At 29.8% G+C, this 19207-nt stretch overlaps 1 protein-coding gene across 2 annotated transcripts in view; it reads right to left on the bottom strand.

The window, feature by feature from the left end:
• The window catches only part of LOC135963305 (uncharacterized), a 264932-nt gene extending 248652 nt beyond the window's left edge, over positions 1 to 16280 (bottom strand). Inside the window, exon 1 of one of the 2 annotated variants that reach the window (XM_065515101.1) lies at positions 15708 to 16280. In XM_065515101.1, coding sequence (XP_065371173.1) covers positions 15708 to 16138 — 431 coding nt within the window. In that variant the 5' untranslated portion in view covers positions 16139 to 16280. The remainder of the gene's footprint in view (positions 1 to 15707) is intronic. The other variant, XM_065515102.1, reaches the window with a different exon arrangement.
• Positions 16281 to 19207: the final 2927 nt, after the last annotated feature.

Consider the following 19207-nt stretch of genomic DNA (forward strand, 5'->3'; position numbering starts at 1 on the left):
ACTGTTTTTCTTTATTTTTTAACAAAAGGTTCTTTTCCGATATTAAAATGGTTTTATATCAAACATCCTTAACATTTAAAGTGGTGAGTTGTGGCAGTAAGATGTATCTATTGATAAGCAAGAATTTTGTTAGCATTTCCAGGTTCATGCAGGTTTTTAAGGGGACGAAATAAATAAAACTTATTTTCCCAAAAATTTTGGGAACCTTTTGTTCTGCGGCTCCTCATTTTATCTTAATGAAATTTCACGTATGTAGTTACACGCAGAGAAAAAATATAGTTGGGCTTGGTTACTGTAACCATTTCAATATTGTTACAAGTTGTTTAACTATATTATAGTCACAGTAACCATTTACATGATTGTGGTAACCATAATATGGTTAATTTAAGATTCACATGATTGTGTCAACCATATATATGGTTACTGTAAACAAATATATGTTTGTGACAACCATTCATATGATGAAGGACTTATCATATTATGTTGCTCTCGGCTTAAAGCTTATCATAATCTGAGAACAACATATTATGATAAAATAATTCATCATAAATATGGTTGCCACAAACATATATTTGTTTACTGTAACCATATATATGGTTGATGCAATCATGTGAATCGTAAATTAACCATATTATGGTTACCAGAATCATGTAAATAGTTACTGTGACTATAATATTGTTAAACATTTTGTAACACTATTTAAATGGTTACAGTAACCATGCCCAATTATATTTTTTCTCTGCGTGTAGTGCTGAGGTGTTTTTGAGTTGCTTTGTGTTTACTTCAGCTCGTAGTATAAATTGGGGCTAGTGGGCCCCATAGCCATAAAATCAGTTCCTATATGAATGTCAATAAATTTTACAATTACATATATAGTACTCGAAAGTATCTGCAGAAAATGTGCGGGAATCTTTTAGTTCAAGAGATTTTTCTCTTTAAAATTTTTCGTCGACTTTTTTTTTGTTGGAAAATTTTTAAAATCTTTGTTGTATTTTTTATAAAATTTCAAATAAAATATAACCAGTTCCGTACAGTTATATGGTCCCTATATGAAAAATATAATTTTGGAAACCTACTTTCCCTGCTTTAAAAAAGTTATCAATAAATTGATTAAAAGTTCCAAATTCCATCTATATAAGTTCCAAATTTTATTCCGATATCTTAATCCAAAAATTACTAATGGCCATTATTACAACTTGCAAAAGGTACATTTAAAGTCAACTTTAACTATAACGGCAAGTTGTAATAATGGCCCTAAATCATATTTCAGACTTTTATGGTAAAGCTGGGTTTCCGCGCCGATAACGAAAACTGAAACTGAAAAACGTTGGTATTCGTCACCGTCTCGTTTCTGAATTGTTTTCGTTTCAGTTGGGTACGTTGCGGCATAAAACAGAAACGAAAATATTTTTTAGTTTTGGATGTCGCACATTAAATAGAATTTCATTATTTTTGACAAAATCTATTATTTTTTTCCTGTTCCAATAAAGAAAATTTATTTTTTTTATTCATTTTGATTTTCTTTAAATTTAAAATAAAAAAATAATTAAAATTTTAGTTGTTTGAAGTTGTTTTCGTTCCTACCGCAAATGACAGGTTTTTCGTTACTGATCGGTGCCGTTTCGTTCCCAATTTTCGTTTCCGATTTCTGAAACGAATTTTTTTCGGCGCAAATGTATGGAAACGTAGCTTAAATGTTGTTATAGAAATTTATGGGATACATTTTTTCTTTAAACTGTAAATCCTCTAGTCCTAAGGTTTTCAATAATACCAAATACTTCTACGTAGAACTTATATCTAAACTTCAGGTGACTCACAAACCTTATCATCTCTTGTAATTTTTAACACCTCAGTATTGACTTTGTGAAATTCAATTAAGACAAAAATTGTTTAAACCAATGAGTGACATGGATTTAATAGGTGGATATGTTAATTTAATTTTAATGAAATTTAACAAATCTTTAATCTACACAGTGCAACACGAAAAATTGTTTCTAATTTTTTAAAGTTTTGATTTTGATTTTGTATATTCTATATGACAAGAGCTGCAACTTTGCCTCAGAGAGTAAATCAAAATTCCGAACTGTTTGCAAGATATGAGCCTGAGAAAATTATCACTTTTTTGCAAAAATTACACCGAGGCCCCAAATCTTTGGGGCCCATAAAAAAAGTGCATGACTTTGGGCAAAACTGGGATACACGGGACTTTTTTTTGGTTTTTTATCACGTAGTTGTATCCATATATGGTAATATTTCCATGACTCAGTGCTATTTAGAAGATTTCTTAAATTCCATTAAAATTAAATAAATGTTCAAGCAACAAACATTTCCACCTATTAAATCCATACCAGTATGTATACTTAATTTACCAGAATTTCTACTCAATGAAAGTATAAAAAATCTAATTGAACTGCAAGTACACCGATACATGTTCATTTTTTTCAAACTTTGCCATTATTCTTTTCATGTTGAATTGAAAATACACATCATGTTATGAAATATTACAGGGAAAAATGCCAAAGAAGAAAATACTAAAAAGAAGTTAATAAAAGAAAAATCCAAACAATACTTAAACACTTTTTTTATATCCAACACTCATCCAATTACCCATTAATTCATTCATACAGACACAATACACGTATATACCAACACTTACGCTCATGCACACTTACAATACTCAAGCCATAGAGAAATACACATAGAGCGGACACTAGAAAAAAACTCAAAGAAAAAAATTGCTCAAAATAATTACACATACAAGTGTAGTTTTTTTTACTAATACATTCTCACCACTTAGGTTTTTGATAATTGAGTTAGGTCTTTGACAGAAGAGCTTCCGCTCTAAGCATATTTCTCTATTACTCAAACATTTTGCGTGTCAAAGGTATATTGACAGGTATATCGAGAGTCTTTGTTGAAATGTTAACGCAAAAAAAAAGAATTTATTCCATAAAACTGAAATAAAATTAAAATGATGAAATTCCATGAGAAATTCTACACTCGTGCTACATATTTATGACTGTAAGAAAAACGTTATATGGATGAAAATATAATTTGTAATTGTAGGCCAACAATTGCACAAAAGGGAAGATAACAAATGGCTGAAGAGAGAAATATAAACCGATTGATTTTAAGATGAAAAACAACAATATCAAGAAAAACACACATTTTCACTCATACATACATACATACTTATGTAAAACTACACCGCCATACAATATTCAAGCAATTTCCTCAAATATCAATTTAATATTAAGTCCTTGTGGGCTTAAGTTCAACGATAATGGCAGAGCCAAGAAATAGCGTCGTTATACTTATGTTCTTTCTTTATTTTAAAGAACGTAAGATACGTAATAAATATAGAAAAAAAGAGACAAATGAATACAAAAAAAGTCATCCAAAGGATTTTAAACCAAGAGAACTGGTTGCTGATAAAGGAAATATTGCTCAAATGTATATAATAGGGTGGCACTTATTTTGCAATTTTTAGATTTTCAATGCAATCTTAAATTTTCAATACAGTGAGCCCTCGAATATCTGTGATTCGATTAACCGGCAACATCAATTATCCGGGAAAGAAAAATAAAATATTTTTGAATCGATTTAATTTTTTTTGCATCGATTAAACGTAATTACCTCTATTATCCGGGATTATAAGCATAATTATTTTTCGATTATTTTTGAATAATCAAACACAATGTGAATAAAACGAGGGAAATTCCCTCGTTTACAAGTGATTCTGCTGAAGAACCAAAAGTAGATTTTGCAGTTTATGAATTGTTCCGGAAGGAACGATTTAAAGGAATTCCAATTTCTGTATTAAAAGCGAAGGAAAATGCTAAATTATTCATCTCAAAATTAAACGTCAGCTAATTATATAGCTAGCACAATTTTTGTGGAAAAATTAATGGAATTTATATCAATTGAAAAACTCACCAATGCACAGTGGTTTCCCTTATATGAACAAGCGGTCAATAATCAATATCTCCAAAACTAAAAAAGCTGGGGTCTTCAAAATTTGTCACCTCATAGCATGCCCGAAGAACTTAAAGTTTGCAAATTTTTAAGAAAAAATATTAACAACTGTAACCACAGTAGCCCTTTGATCTTTCAAGGGTTAATTGGCTTTTAGATTTGTTTTATGAATTTTTGAAATAAAATATTTCAGTATGAAAATTTGTTTGTTTTAAACAATTTAGTAAATTTTTATTCCATTTTAATTCATTTGAATTATACACTGGAAAAAAAAACTATATTAAAAAGTTATACAAAGTTATATAATGCAATATGAGGTATTACTAAGTAATATAAGGTAGTAAGGTAAAATAGGGCATTAATATATATCAAATATTAATCAAATTTAAAAATCCTTGACTTAAACTACTTGTTTTCTTTGTTGGTAAGTTTGGCCTCCAGAAATAAATGGATCTGAACTTAAAACAGCCTATTTAGAAGTTCTGTATTTGTAGCATTGCGCGATATTTTTCGGGTATGTTGCAACCTAAACGTTTTAAGGAGTGAGATCGAAAAATTCTTAACATACATATATGTTTATAAAAAAGAAACCACTAAACTTACAGCTTTAATTTTTTTTTTATTTGATTGAAATTATTATTACAATTTACAAAAAAAATTATTTTTATAGTTTTAATCACTAGTGATGAAATTTTGAACCTTTTTCGGAAACCCTTCCATTAACGTTTTTATAGTGCTTTCTGTCACTTTGCTCGAACATGTAGTCCATCTCCGTTTAAAATCTACCACACTTTTGGACACCTTTTTTGTACTCTTCAATTCTCTTTTAACAAGAGCCCAATATCTCTCCACTGGCCTTAGCTCCGGGCAGTTTGGAGGATTTGCCTCTCTTGGTACAAATACCACATTATTGTTCTTGTACCACTCAAGGGCTTGTTTGCCATAGTGACAGGATGCCAAGTCAGGCCAAAAATAAGTGGACACATTATGAAGTCTTATGAATGGAAGCAGCCTTTTTTGTAAACATTCCTTGATGTAAATTTCGGTATTTATAGAGCCCGTTGTAACAAATGAGTGGCTTCTTTTGCCGCAACTGCATATTGCTTGCCATACCAAGAACTTTCTGGGAAATTTTGTCTGCTTTTGGGTCCTAAACTTTTCTTCAACATTCCCTCGAGCATCAGCAACATAAAATTTTTGACCTGGAAGTTGCGAAAAATCTGCCAGAACATACGTTTCGTCATCCATTATGCAGCAAGAATATTTTTTTATAAAACTTGACTTCAATTTCCGTGCTCTGTTTTTGGCCTCTAAATTTTTAGTAGCGTTCCTGTCAGGAACTTTTTGAGCCTTGTATGTTTTTAAACCTGCATTAGCTTTAACTTTTCGTACCAAATAGTCCGAGCACTGAGCTAACCGGGCTGCTTTCCTACCGGATGTGTTGGGAGCTCTTTTGAAAATGCGTTCTATTTTTTTGGCTTTAGAAACATCATGTGGACCATTCCTTCTACCTGAACCAGGTTTTCTATCAACTGACAAGTTCTCCCGGTACTGTTTAATAACATTGGAAACAGTTTGACGGCAGACCTCTGTATGCTTGGCCAACTTTTTGTAAGACCAAGTTGGGTTTTGTTGAAAATATTTAATAATTTCAGTACGCACTTTTTTCTGGTCACTCATTTTAATCAGATTAACAAAAAAATTAATATAATTGACATTACACATAATAACTGACATGTTTTTCAAAGGTAACTTGATCAAAAAAAAATTCAAATAATACTTGGGTTAAAAAATGTAATGAAAAACGTGTGTTAAGAATTTTTCGATCTCACTCCTTATATGCTTATTTTTCGCTTCAGCTGCTTCCTCCGATAATTCACCTATTGACACTACTACAAGCTTGCTTACCTCAGCTCCATGGATCAGATTTTTATGTATTGATGCAAAAATAAGACGGTGCACAGAGGGATTTTGGTGTCAAAAAGTCAATTTTTCAAACACTTAATTTCAACAATCAAATGATGCAATTTTGTAGAGAAATGTTTATAGATGAAATGTACACTTATAGTTTTAAGAAAAAATTTATTTTATTTTATTTTTAGAAAATTGAACTAAAGTCCATGCAAGGGTGTTAGCAAAAATTTACTTATATTTTCACGCAATTCAGTGGTATAATTTTCCTAATAATACCATTTACCTTTAACATATTTGAAAAATATAACATTTCAACATCAGTAAAAAAAATTATGGGGAAACCATAAACCGTTAAGAAGACATGCCCAAATCTATAAGACTCTAATTATTATTGTATTTTTGATTTTCCATGGAGAAAAAAAAATGTAGCCCCACTTTTCCCCAAGCTCTTTTTTTAATAAAATGAAAGGTGGGAGTGTCTTGTTTCGATTAAAAAAAAGAATAGTTTTCGGAACAGGATGAAAACTTAACATTTTTTGTCGAATAATAAACGAAATATCCAAAAAATTCTTATCTATGTATGGGTTTCGTGGGCGGTGGGCGTGACCGATTTTATTGAAACTCGACATGTGTTCCTTTTTGGTTTCAATTAATGTATGTACCAAATGTCTAGACTTTTGCTTGGATATAAACAATATTATGCGAAAAAATCAATTTGGATTGTATGGGCAGTGGGCGTGGACTTTTTTGATAAAATTTAATTTTTTTTTTTAATTTATTCTATATAATTCTCGGTGCCAAATTTCAATACTCTACGACCACCCCTTATAATTTTTGCTCAAAAATGTATTGCATTTGGATTGCATGGGCGGTATGCGGTGGGCATGTCCGATTTTAATAAAACTTACGTTCTTCTTTTGTTTCAGAAAATATATGTACCAAATTTCTAGACTTTTACTTGAATAGGGAAAATTTTATGCGAACAAATCTATTTGGATTGTATGGGCAGTGGGCGTGGTCGATTTTGATAAAATTTTACTTGTTTCTTAGTTTGGTCCATATAATTATCTGTGCCAAATTTCAGCGCTCTACAACCACTCCTTACACTTTTTGCAAAAAAATGTTTGAAGCATTCTTCTGTGGGGCGGGTTAGTATATTACAGATTACACGCCCATCCGCAAATTTCCGCAACTAACTTCAGCACTTTTATTATCTTAAGAATCAGATTAATACAATGAAAAAGAAACCTACGGGGGAATCTTGGGGGAACACAACTAAAACTTTAAGTAAACATAATGAAGTTTTACAAAAAAGTAACAAACATATAGGTTAACTAAAACATTAATTTCACAAGAATTACAACACAAGTTAGTTTTTATTATTTTCAAAAGATAAAATAAAAACCTTTAACTTCAAAATCCATTGAAAATAATTTAATTTTGTAGACTACAGCAATTGCAAGACCGTTTTGAAGTGCACTTTTGCTTTGAATTATTCTTCCAGCGTTCAGCTGCGCTTTGCAAATGAATATTTGCTCATGCTTTCAATTTTATTTTTAAAAAGTCCCGTTAGATTTCCAGTAAAAACCGGTTTGCCATTAAAAAGATTGGATATTTAAGACACAATTTTTTTGCATTTTGTCTAAATATTTTGTGATCGTTTTATTTATTTTTGGCCTATGGGCGGAACCACTGTGCAATGAGGTAATGGAGATGAAACAGCCATTTCTGGGAAGTGTTTACCTGAGAGCTGTTTGGATTGCCATAATAAAAACTTCATAAAATGCTACAAGGTATCAAAGGAGAGAATAACCATATTATTTTGCGCTAATGTTGCTGGTACACACAAGTGCAAAGCATTAGTTATTGGATAAAGTGCTAGTCCAAGTCCTAAATGTCCATGAGATTTCCGTAAGGCCAATACAAAAACTTGGGTAATAGAGCAAATATTTTTAGAATGCTTTAAAAATAATTTTGTACCAGAGAGAATTTTAAAACAAGTAAGAAAGTATGGTCGGTCAAGCCCGACCATATAATACCCTACACCAAGTAAATGAGTAAAAATATTTTTCTTTTAAAATATCAATAATTTATATTTTTGAGTGATTTTTGGAAGTGGGCCTTATATGGGAGCTATGACCAATTATGGACCGATCACCATAAAATTAGGTCGTGTGATTTATGTCTATATTAAAGTTAACTATGTTGAATTTTGTGTGTATACCAACATTTTTAAGCGATTTATGCACGTTAAAGTGATTTTCGGAAGCGGGTCTTATATGGGAGCTATGACTAATTATGCACCGATCGTAATAAAATTTGGTGACATGAATTTCATATGTATAAAAGTTATTTGGAGCGAAATTTGTGTAGATACATATATAAATAAACATTTATGACCGATAAAGTCCAATTTCGGGAGGACATTTGTATGGGGGCTATATGAAATAATGGACCGATTTCAGCCAGTTTCAATAGGGTTCGTCCTTGGGCCGAAAAAATTATATGATTAAATTATATATTAAAATTACGCACAAGGTTTACATGGACAGCCAGCCAGCCAACCAGACGGACGGACGGACGGACGGACGGACGGACATCGTTTAATCGACTCAGAAAGTGATTCTAAGTCGATCGGTATACTTTAAGGTGGGTGCTAGACTAATATTTTTGGACGTTACAAACATCTGCACAAACGCATAATACCCTCCCCACTATGGTGGTGTAGGGTATAAAAATCGGTGTAAGATGATAGTAAAAACATTCTGCTATTGTACAACTCCCCAGCACATGCAGACGTGCAGGATTTCAATGTTAAAAACGTTATTGTGTAATGTTTTTCACCAAATTGAACGTCTGTGATCCAACCGATGGATCTGAGTGTAATATGGAGCTTTAAATGTCATTATCGAAAAACTATATTTATTAAAACACTACCCAAAATTGGTACTCAATTAACCGGGAAAATTAATTATCCAGAATGCTCCCAGTCCCGACCATTACGAATAATCGAGGTCTCACTGTATAAGCACCACCCTAAGGAGTAGTGTAAAATTACAACCGTTCTTGTATTGTATTTGTAATTATGAAATTGAAAGTATGTGTTGGTGTGAGTATTCTATAAATAAATTTATTTCTGTCATGTCGGCTTTCCATGGTATTAAACCACGTGCCAGTTGTTGTAACACACACGTGTAATTGAAAAATTAAAGTTTTGTGGGGTGTTTCAACAAGCGGTGTTAGCTCTTTAACCGCACCATTACACATTTGTCACTTTTGCACTTTTGCGGTAGATAAAGGTCGGACTAAACTGGTTGCAAATAAATCGATAAATCTTTTACAACTCATTGAATGTGTGTCAGTTTGGGATAAAATAAGAAAATATTTCTCAGCTATTTTCTATGTATCATAAATGTAGGGAGATAAGAACGAAATAAGTCTTTATAAAGCGAGGGTGTGGAATTCTAAACAACTGCTTTCATTGGAAACAATATGAACGAAATTTTGTAACTTTAATATGAGATCAAACATTATAAAATCTGACTAACAGTTCTAAAGTTAGCAATAGATTTACTTTAGGTATTTTTCACGCATCTATTAATTTTTTTTTTATTTAATTTTATTACTATACTATGGACAATTCCACGAGAATGACTACCACGACTGAAAACATTTTTTTAAAATGATTTGATTAGGAGAAAACACTAAAATATTACTATATGTAAGTATTTAGAGCTTATTACAACATTTTATTTGCAAAAATAATAGTTTAAACTGACTATATTTAATTTTTTAAATTAATTGAAATTTTGTAGGCTAAAATTGCGGTTAAAACTAAGCTCCCAATTAGCATATGGTATGAAATAAATTTGACTCTGATTGTTTATTTGCTATTATAAAATTGTTTATTGAAATCAAATGTAAATTTTCTATAATTTTTTTTAGTTTTTGTATACACATATATTTACAGAATATATATTGTTTTATTATAAGAGAAAAATCTGTCACGTACGATATTACATTTTATTTATTATAAATAAATGTAATATATTCTAAAGGTTGTTTTTATTTAAATATGACGGATTGTAAAGGAAAAATATTTCGTTTAGTGTAAGAAATTAAAAGAAAACATTACGCCTCTCACGATCGAAAATGTTCGCTTATTTCTACATGTACCTCAAAATCACTCCCGTTTTATATCACGTACGCTATACCATTATTTCGCCCGATATTTTAAACAACAATGTTTCGAAAGAACTTTTTATTATTTTAAAATATATTACCCTCTGAATGGAACATAAAGACCAAATTATTTTTCAGATACTCTTATTTTTGCAAAATCTATTCCATATTCATGATATGGAATTACCCATATATATTATATCTACAATACTTGAGAATTTACTAATAGTATTGCAGCAAATGAATTACATATTTTTTTTAGTTTATTTACAATTGATGAAATTCGTTTATAATTCAGAGAAAAAAAATATGAACTTTGAATCTATATAAAAACAAAACCAACGCGAATTTCGAAATTCTGGAGAATTTTAAATGTTATATGTCCATGGAAAACATGTAGATATATTATTGAATTCAGAAGAATACAGGTTCACAAATTTATTATTTTTGTTGAAAGTTTTTGTTTCGTCCCAAATATAAAATTTGTTAACATGCGAATACAAAATAAATTTTTGGCTACCCACATACTTTGGGGGCAAAATATATTAAAAAAGTCCAGCATTTCCAACACACTCATATAAAGATTATATTAATGACTATGAAAAAGGGTATCATTGAAGTATGGTTCACATTAATTAGTCTCAGATTATTGCAGTTTTAAGGGAAATATATTTAGCAATATCTCAGAATCGACTTTTTGCGAAAAGAACTTTTTTATTGTAGAAAATTAATCTCTAGGGTATCAGAAATAATGTTTGTTCTACGATTTTTTTACTTCTGTACTTTTTGAATACCGCTATTTTTATGTTACCCCAGAAAATCGCAATTTTGACCCTTAAAACTAAAAAATTTGGCTTGACAATATTCCGCAACTTTATCTAAGAGTGTTAGGTCTACATTTTTTTTGAATGTATCAACATCGAGAAGAGAATAAGAGGTATTTTCCTAAATTTATAAGACAAGTGTCATTACCACCACCTTGCGGTCATTTTTTGCAACAGTTGGTGAAACAGAAAAATAGATAATTTCAAAACTTTTCGAAAGAGGTATCCGTGATGAAATTCTGACAAAAAATAAGGAATCTACACGTAGAGAAAAAACATGGTTCGACATGGTTACGACAACTATACTATGTTCTTTGTAACAATATATTGTTGCCATAAATATATAATTGTTGTTTTATTTTAATTTCAACCATATTTTAGTTACTGTAAACGTTTACATTTTTAACGCAATTATAAATATGAATATGGTTTTCAGACAACTAAATAATGATAAATATGTAAACATATTATTATTATGTACAACCATTAAATGCTAAGTTTCAATACGCGTAGTCATAATATGTTTAAGATGTAAACAGAATATTTTTACAACAACTAAATAATAATAAATAGGTAAACATATTCATGGCTATTCCTGTTCTCACTTTCACCATTCATTCACCCTATTTTTGAAAGCATTGAAAGTAACAATATAATATAAAATAAAATTTCGAAAATTATATAATTAAGGTTAAACAAATTACGTGTAAACATTTCTAATAAGAAATTCTGAGAAAATTAGATACTATTGTTGTAATTGTGCTTTCAAAAATAAGGTGAATGGTGAAAGTGAGAACAGGAATAACCCTGATTATATTATGTAGTCATAATATGTTTAAGAAGCAAACAAAATATGTTTACTTTTAATAATCTTTTTTTCCACCATTTGTGAGTGTTGGTGTTTGTCTAAGCTATGTTATTTTTACAAGTAAGTGTCTGTAATTCCCATTCGCTCTATAGTTTTATTTGTATATTATCTTTAACTTTTCAATTTATTAATAATATTTTAATTGGGAATTTAGTATTTCAAAACTTATTAAAATAAAATTTTGTATTTCTAAAAATAAATTTTTGATGACTTTGGATCATAATATGATTTAATTGGGTCATAAATATGTTTACTTTGTGTCATATTATGACTGATTTATATCATAATATGTTTATTTCAGAACATGTTATGATTAATTTGTATCATAATTCATATCATTATTTCAGAACATATTATGATATTTAATGATACTAATAATGATCATAATATGTTTTGGACTACAAGCATTAATCTGATCATATTATGTTGCTCTTAGTTTATGGTTACCACAACCATGTTTTTTCTTTGCGTGTAGACGTAAAGTAATTAATAGTACACCGAATCTGTTTTTAATTATAATTAAGTTTATTAATATCAAACGACTTTATCTTTCGAAAAAAAATTAAAAATAAAAAATACGTTTTTGAATTTCTTTTAAAATGCAATCAAACAAATTTTGCTATAAGCAATGGGTAATAAGTTACTTGGATGAAAAAAAACATCTGTTTGGCAAAAATTTAAAATTGTGACTCTGAGAGTTATTGACCGATCCTGTTAAAAATCGGTTTTAAAAATTTGTTCACTAGACATGGAATCCCCTATTTAGATACAGTAGACCGTAATCCTAATATAAAGTATTTCTGCAAGGTAGTTACGAAAAGTTTTAAAAGAATTGTTAGTTATATCTTTATCATTTTCAATCGGATCTAAATGCATGATAGGTATATCAATGTTTTTGTCTCGAGTTTAATGACTTCTTGTGAGCTTTAATTTTCTGACATTATGGTGATACATTAGAAGGGTAGGAACAGAGCTCTGGTGGATAAATACTAGAACGGGATACTTAAGGTTAATGGCCCTTAGATTTTTAAATTGATACGATATATTCATATTGTTATCATACATCAAGCTCGGTTCACCATGTGAAAAAACGAAAAATTCCACAAATAGGTTCGCTTGTTTTAAAAATGGTACAAAAATTGCTGAAGAGTTTTGCTCGAAACTTTGCAACTAGTCAAGAATTCGATATCTGAAATTTCTCAGTTCCGCTTAACAATACAATTCTTAGTTTCTGAGATAATTATAGCAAAATGTAAAAAAAAACTAAAAATTTTGATTTTTCAGTTTTTTTTTTAGATTTTTTTGAATTTATGTCCGAACAAAACATTCTATCGTCAAGCGGTATGGAGGAGTTTTAGATATTGAAGTTCAAAACTAGAACGAGTAATTTTTGCATAAAAACATGTAGTTATTTTAGTGCAAATTTGAAATATAAAGTTGTGATTTTTCCTTTTTCACATAATTCTTTCAGCAATTTTATTTTAGTGTACTAATAAATTTTGTATCTTAAACCAAAGATTGCTATTCCAGCTAACTATCACAAAATTAAAAACAATTATTTTTCAAAGTCGCAAATGTCATCCTATATTTCACACAACGTATATATGAGAGCCGCCTAATGTCCGTTTGAGGTAGCCGAATGTATCCCCCAATGAATAGAAGTAATTTGGTATAAATATCTTTAAGTTGAAAAAAAGTTTTTTTTGATATATTACTAAATATATTTGGGGTATGAGAAATAGTAGACCGTGTGAATACCCCAATTAAATGAAATTCAACTTTTTTCAACCTCCCATATAAAGCGTAATTCCAAGGACTATATTAGAGCTAGGGAGCTGAATTATGTAATGTTAGCTTTTCAATAACTTATCATTGAAGTATGTGTCATATTAACTGAATGAAATTAATTCATTGTGAATTTAAGCCTCAAACGTTCTAAATCAAATAAACCCCCAACGAAGCCAACAAAATCAAAACTAAAAACTAACTATGCCCCTAGTTTTAAATAAAAGATTTTAAATCTTAAAATTCAATAGCACTGCCAGAAAAGAAAAGCAATTCCTTTGGGTATTGGATATAAAATCCTTATAATGCTTACAAAAACGGTAAAGACTCTTTGCATTGCAGAAGGCCGGTTCTAACTATGAACAACTTCAGTTATCACAAATCGTTCACGAGCTGCCGAATTATTTCCAAAATAAAATATTTGCAAGGCTATAAGATAATTGGATACATTTGGGGATTTTTAAAAAAATATTTAGGAACTTAAGAGTTCTGATAGTATTAATTTATACCGACTGCTGTAACACCCAGTTTCAAAAATAGACACAAATAAGAGAACCAAAAAAAATTTAATAAAACTGTAAATGCATTATATAACTTTGAATTTCAGCAATCCACTATAGGAAATTTTCCCCATTTTTTGGCCATAATTAATTACAGCCAAACGGCTGGACCGATTTAAATAATTTTTTTGGATTCGAATTTTTGAAGACTCTTAAAAGGGAGGGAGGGACCATTAAAACGTTTCCATACACTGAAAAAAAAATTTCAAAGACAAAAATAAAATTAACTAAAAATGTCTTCCAAACTGTGTTTACCGGGTTGTATGTTCCTGGATCCAGTCCATACCTGTAACTCTTAGGTATTTGCCTAAACTCTTTTCTTCTATTTTGTTTTTTGAGTGTAAACAAACTTTTGATAATAAAATAAACTTAGTTATGTTTAAAATTTTAATTTATTCATTAATTTGATTTTCTAATTCTAAATTATCAACCATATTTAAAAAACAAGGGTTCAAAAGACCGCTCGATTCTATTTCTTCATCTTCACTTTCCGATTGCTCTTCATCTGTTTGGTAATTTTCTAAAGAAATAAGATAAGATTTCAGCATATTGACAAAATGTTAATGCGGTCGACCAGGCTTCAATTTAGTGGGGGCAGGGTGCACTTTATCTATTTAAGCCAAACAGCATGTTGTTTATTAAAATTATTTAAACTCCTATAACTTTTACTCCATTTGATTTTTATATTTGCACAAAACATTCGTGACTGCTCCTTTTGATTTAGATTTTCTGAACAATCACTTTCATCAATATGTGACAAGAAATATGCATATATGGCGGATCTTTTTTAATTTTCACCATATTTCTCATGCCATACATTAAATAATTCTGAGTTTTTCACACTGTATTTACCTGAAAAAAGTATGCAAATATATGCAGCTGAAATATGAAAAATTCTGTAGGTAATTGACTGTCCTAAATAACTGTTATGATGTTATAACTAACATCTGCTAACATTTTTTTGTAAGTCCAAATAAAATTCAGTTTCATAATTTTATTATTTCATCGTAAGGTCACTTTAATTTTTCCAATTTAATCGGTCTAATAGCCAAGTTCACCAAGATTTCTCTATAGATTAATAAAATACTCACTTGCAATATTATTTTCCATTTTTAAAAATTTTATATATTTATTATGAAAACTTTTATTAGAAATTGTATCAAAATTTGCTGCACTCAATCGTTATATGAAAGCTTATTTAGAAATCGAACATAAAACAACTGATAAAGTGACAAATAATCAACTTTTTTGCAAAATTTAAAAATATATGTTTACTTTGTTATATTTTTATTTATACTAAAGCATAAAAAATGTATTTTTCAAAAATTAAAATTTTTCATTTTGGCCAAGAAATGGGGAAAATTTCCTATAGTGCAATCGTTTGATTTTTCAATATTTCATTTCCGCTATAAAACCCACACAATTCCCATTTACAGACGCTGTGTAACTATTTATTTATATATGTGTATTAATTAATTAATATAAATATATATGTATGCATGTGGTGTTGTTTTTATATACCTATATACATACATACATATAAAGTTATAAAACTTTATCGATTATTAAGTATAAATGAACAATTTAAAAGTTACTTACATTATACGAGTCGCATCGCGTTGTCGTACATTTTCATCACGATTCAACACTTCAATTATCATTTTGCGTTCATTCTCCGATAAGCTTTCCAGCACTTTTGACGTTGCCACCGCCAATTCCGGTCCCAGGGCATCGATTGTCTCACCCGGTATACCTTCGGTGGCAGCATCAGATGTCTGTATAATGTCGGCGGTATTGTCAGCCATGCCAGTGGTTGTCATCTGCTGCTGATGATGATGGTGATGACTCATATTGGTGGGCACACTGGCTGTGTTGTTGTATTGATACATTAAACTGTTGCTGTTGGGTTCATGCAGGTTGCCAACTGATGTTCCGGTTGTCGTTGCTGTTGAGTTGGGTACCCATTGTTTGTTGTTGGGGGCATTGGGTGTGGGTGGTAGACGAGCACTACGTCCACTTGACATAATCATAAAACAAGAAAAGGATATTCACGAGCTTTTACTCTCTCTCTCGCCTTCTCACTTCCTTTCTGTGACGCTCTTGCCAATCTTGTAGACAATAACTAAATTTTCACTTCAGTTATTTAATATTCTTTCAGTTTCCTGTTTTCTTTGAATGTGTCGTTTTATGTCTTATGTTTGTGTATGTGTATATGTATATGTATGATGGTTGTTAGGGTGTTGTGTTTCAATTATCCTTTTTTTATAATTTTGATTATGTATTTTGTGTAAAATTATGCCATTTCAATAAAAATTATATTTGTTGTTATTTTAGCGTATTTTTATTGCTTTTTTAGTAGTACTCCATGTTGTCGTTTTTATTGTTTATTTTTTCAAACGAATCTGTAACGAAATAAAAATATTATTTAAATAAAATTAATACTTTGTACAATATTTAAAACATGATTAACATTTCATTTAATTGCATCAACGGAAAATAAAATACAAAAAATAAGAGCAAATTCATTGAGGTTACAAAGTATTAAATATGTACATATGTACGAGTATTTATGTATTCTTTAAACCATTCCAATATAACACGAGCTTACAAAAAAAAATATTTTCTTTTTACGGTGGTTGATTAAAGTTACGTTTCCGCATACACCGTAATCGGCACCGAAAACGAAATTCCATACATTTGCACCGAAAAACAGTTCGTTTCAGAAATCGATAACGAAAATTGGGGACGAAACGAAACGAACCGATCAGTAACGAAAAACCTGTCATTTGGGGCCGGAACGAAAAGAACTTCAAGTAGTTGGTTTTCGGTGCTGTAGGAACGAAATTATTTTAATTATTTTTTTATTTCAAATTTAAAGAAAATCAAAATGAATAAAAAAATTAATTTTCTTTATTGGAAGAGGAAAAAATAATAGATTTTGTCAAAAATAATGAAATTCTATTTAATGTGCGACATCCAAAATTAAAAAATAATTTCGTTTCTGTTTTATGCCGCAACGCACCCAACTGAAACGAAAACAATTTTTTGGGAAAAATTATAAGGAGTGGTCGTAGAGCGCTGAAATTTGGCACAGAGAATTATATGGACCAAACTAAGAAAAAAATAAATTTTATCAAAATCGACCACGCCCAACGCCCACTGCCCATACAGTCCAAATGGATTTTTTCGCATAAAATTTTTCCTATCCAAGTAAAAGTCCAGAAATTTGGTACATATATTTTCTGAAACAAAACAAGAACGTATGCCGAGTTTCAATAAAATCGGTCATGCCCACCGCATACCGCCCATGCAATCCAAATGCAATACATTTTTGTATAAAATTATAAGGAATGGTCGTAGATCATTGAAATTTGGAACCGAGAATTATATGGACTAAATTAAGAAAAAAATAAATTTTATCAAAATCGACCACGCCCAACGTCCATACAATCCAAATAGATTTTTCGCATAACATTTTTCCTATCCAAGTAAAAGTCTAGAAATTTGGGACATATATTTTTTGAAACAAAAGAGGAACGCATGCCGAGTTTCAATAAAATAGGCCATGCCCACCGCCCATACATAGATTAGAATTTTTTTGATATTTCGTTTATTATTCGACAAAAAATTTTATGTTTTCATCCTGTTCCGAAAACTATTTTTCTTTTAATCGAAACAAGACACTCCCAACTTTCATTTTATTAAAGAAACAGCTTGGGGCTAAATTTTTTTTCTCCATGGAAAATCAAAAATAAAATAATTTTTAGAGACTTATAGATTTGGGCATATCTTCTTAACGGTTTATGATATCCCCATAATTTTTTTTTGTATTTATGGAGAAATGTTATATTTTTAAAATATGTTAAAGGTAAATTGTATTATTAGGAAAATTATACATATATAAACCACTGAATTGCGTGAAAATATAAGTACATTTTTGCTAACAACCTTGCATGGACTTTACTTCAATTTTTTAAAAATAAAATAAAATTTTTCTTAAAACTATAAGTGTACATTTCATCTTTAAACATTTCTCTACAAAACTGCATCATTTGATTTTTAAAATTGAGTGATTGAAAAAATGACTTTTTGACACAAAAATCCCTCTGTGCGGTGTCGAACACAGTCAGTTTCAGTTTTCGTTATCGGCGCCGATTACGGTGTATGCGGAAGGAAACCCAGCTTAAGTATTTGTTGTTTTCCAAATTTTTTAAATTTCAAAGCTCATTAAAAAAATCAAAAATTTTGTTGACTTTTTTTCCAAAGTGGACCCTTTTTTTATTTTTTGCTCAAAAGAAAGCTTAGGTATTTTTTGAAGACCTTTTTGGTGGCTTAGTGGGATGCGAGTGGGATATATTTTGTAACTCAAGACAACAATTTTTGACTTTTTTTTACAAAATCGAACTTATTTTGCAAAATCGAACTTTTTTTTAAAAAATGGTCCCTTTTTTAATTTGTTTTTTTTGTTTGCTCAAAAGAAAGCTTAGACCTATTCCTTTAAGAGCTTTTTAGTAAAAAATTAGATTTTGCAAAAGAAAAGTCAAAAATTGTATGTCTTGAGTTACAAAACATATATTTTGATAGATATCAAACTTGCTCCCACTAAGCCACCAAATAGGTCTTCAAGAAAAATATCTAAGCTTTCTTTTGAAAAAAAAAAGCTTTTTTGGGAAAAATATGTCAAAATTTTTTTTTTTAAAAATAAGATTGAAGAAATAGCTATCTAAACTATTTGGCACACATTTTGCTAAGAACAAGGTAATAAGTTACATGGATGAAAAAAACACCTGCTTGGCCAAATTTTGACCCGTCTAACTCAGAGAAAAATTATCCAATATCCAATAGAACTAACCTTGGTAGAAATTTCATCATGATCGGAAGACATCGATTTCAAAAGTTGAAATGAAATACCTCATATATACATATACAAATTTATTGTGATCTGTAAAGATATTTGATGAACCCGATGGTTTTATTTTTTTGGTTTAATAAATTTAGAATTTTGTTCAAAAATCGTTATTTTCGACTATTGCCTGAAGAAGGCTACTCGTTTATATCGATATAAAAAATTATTATTAGCTAGTTCTTATTAATATTAG

Source organism: Calliphora vicina, chromosome 1 (assembly GCF_958450345.1).
Source record: "Calliphora vicina chromosome 1, idCalVici1.1, whole genome shotgun sequence".
Taxonomy (NCBI): domain Eukaryota; kingdom Metazoa; phylum Arthropoda; class Insecta; order Diptera; family Calliphoridae; genus Calliphora; species Calliphora vicina.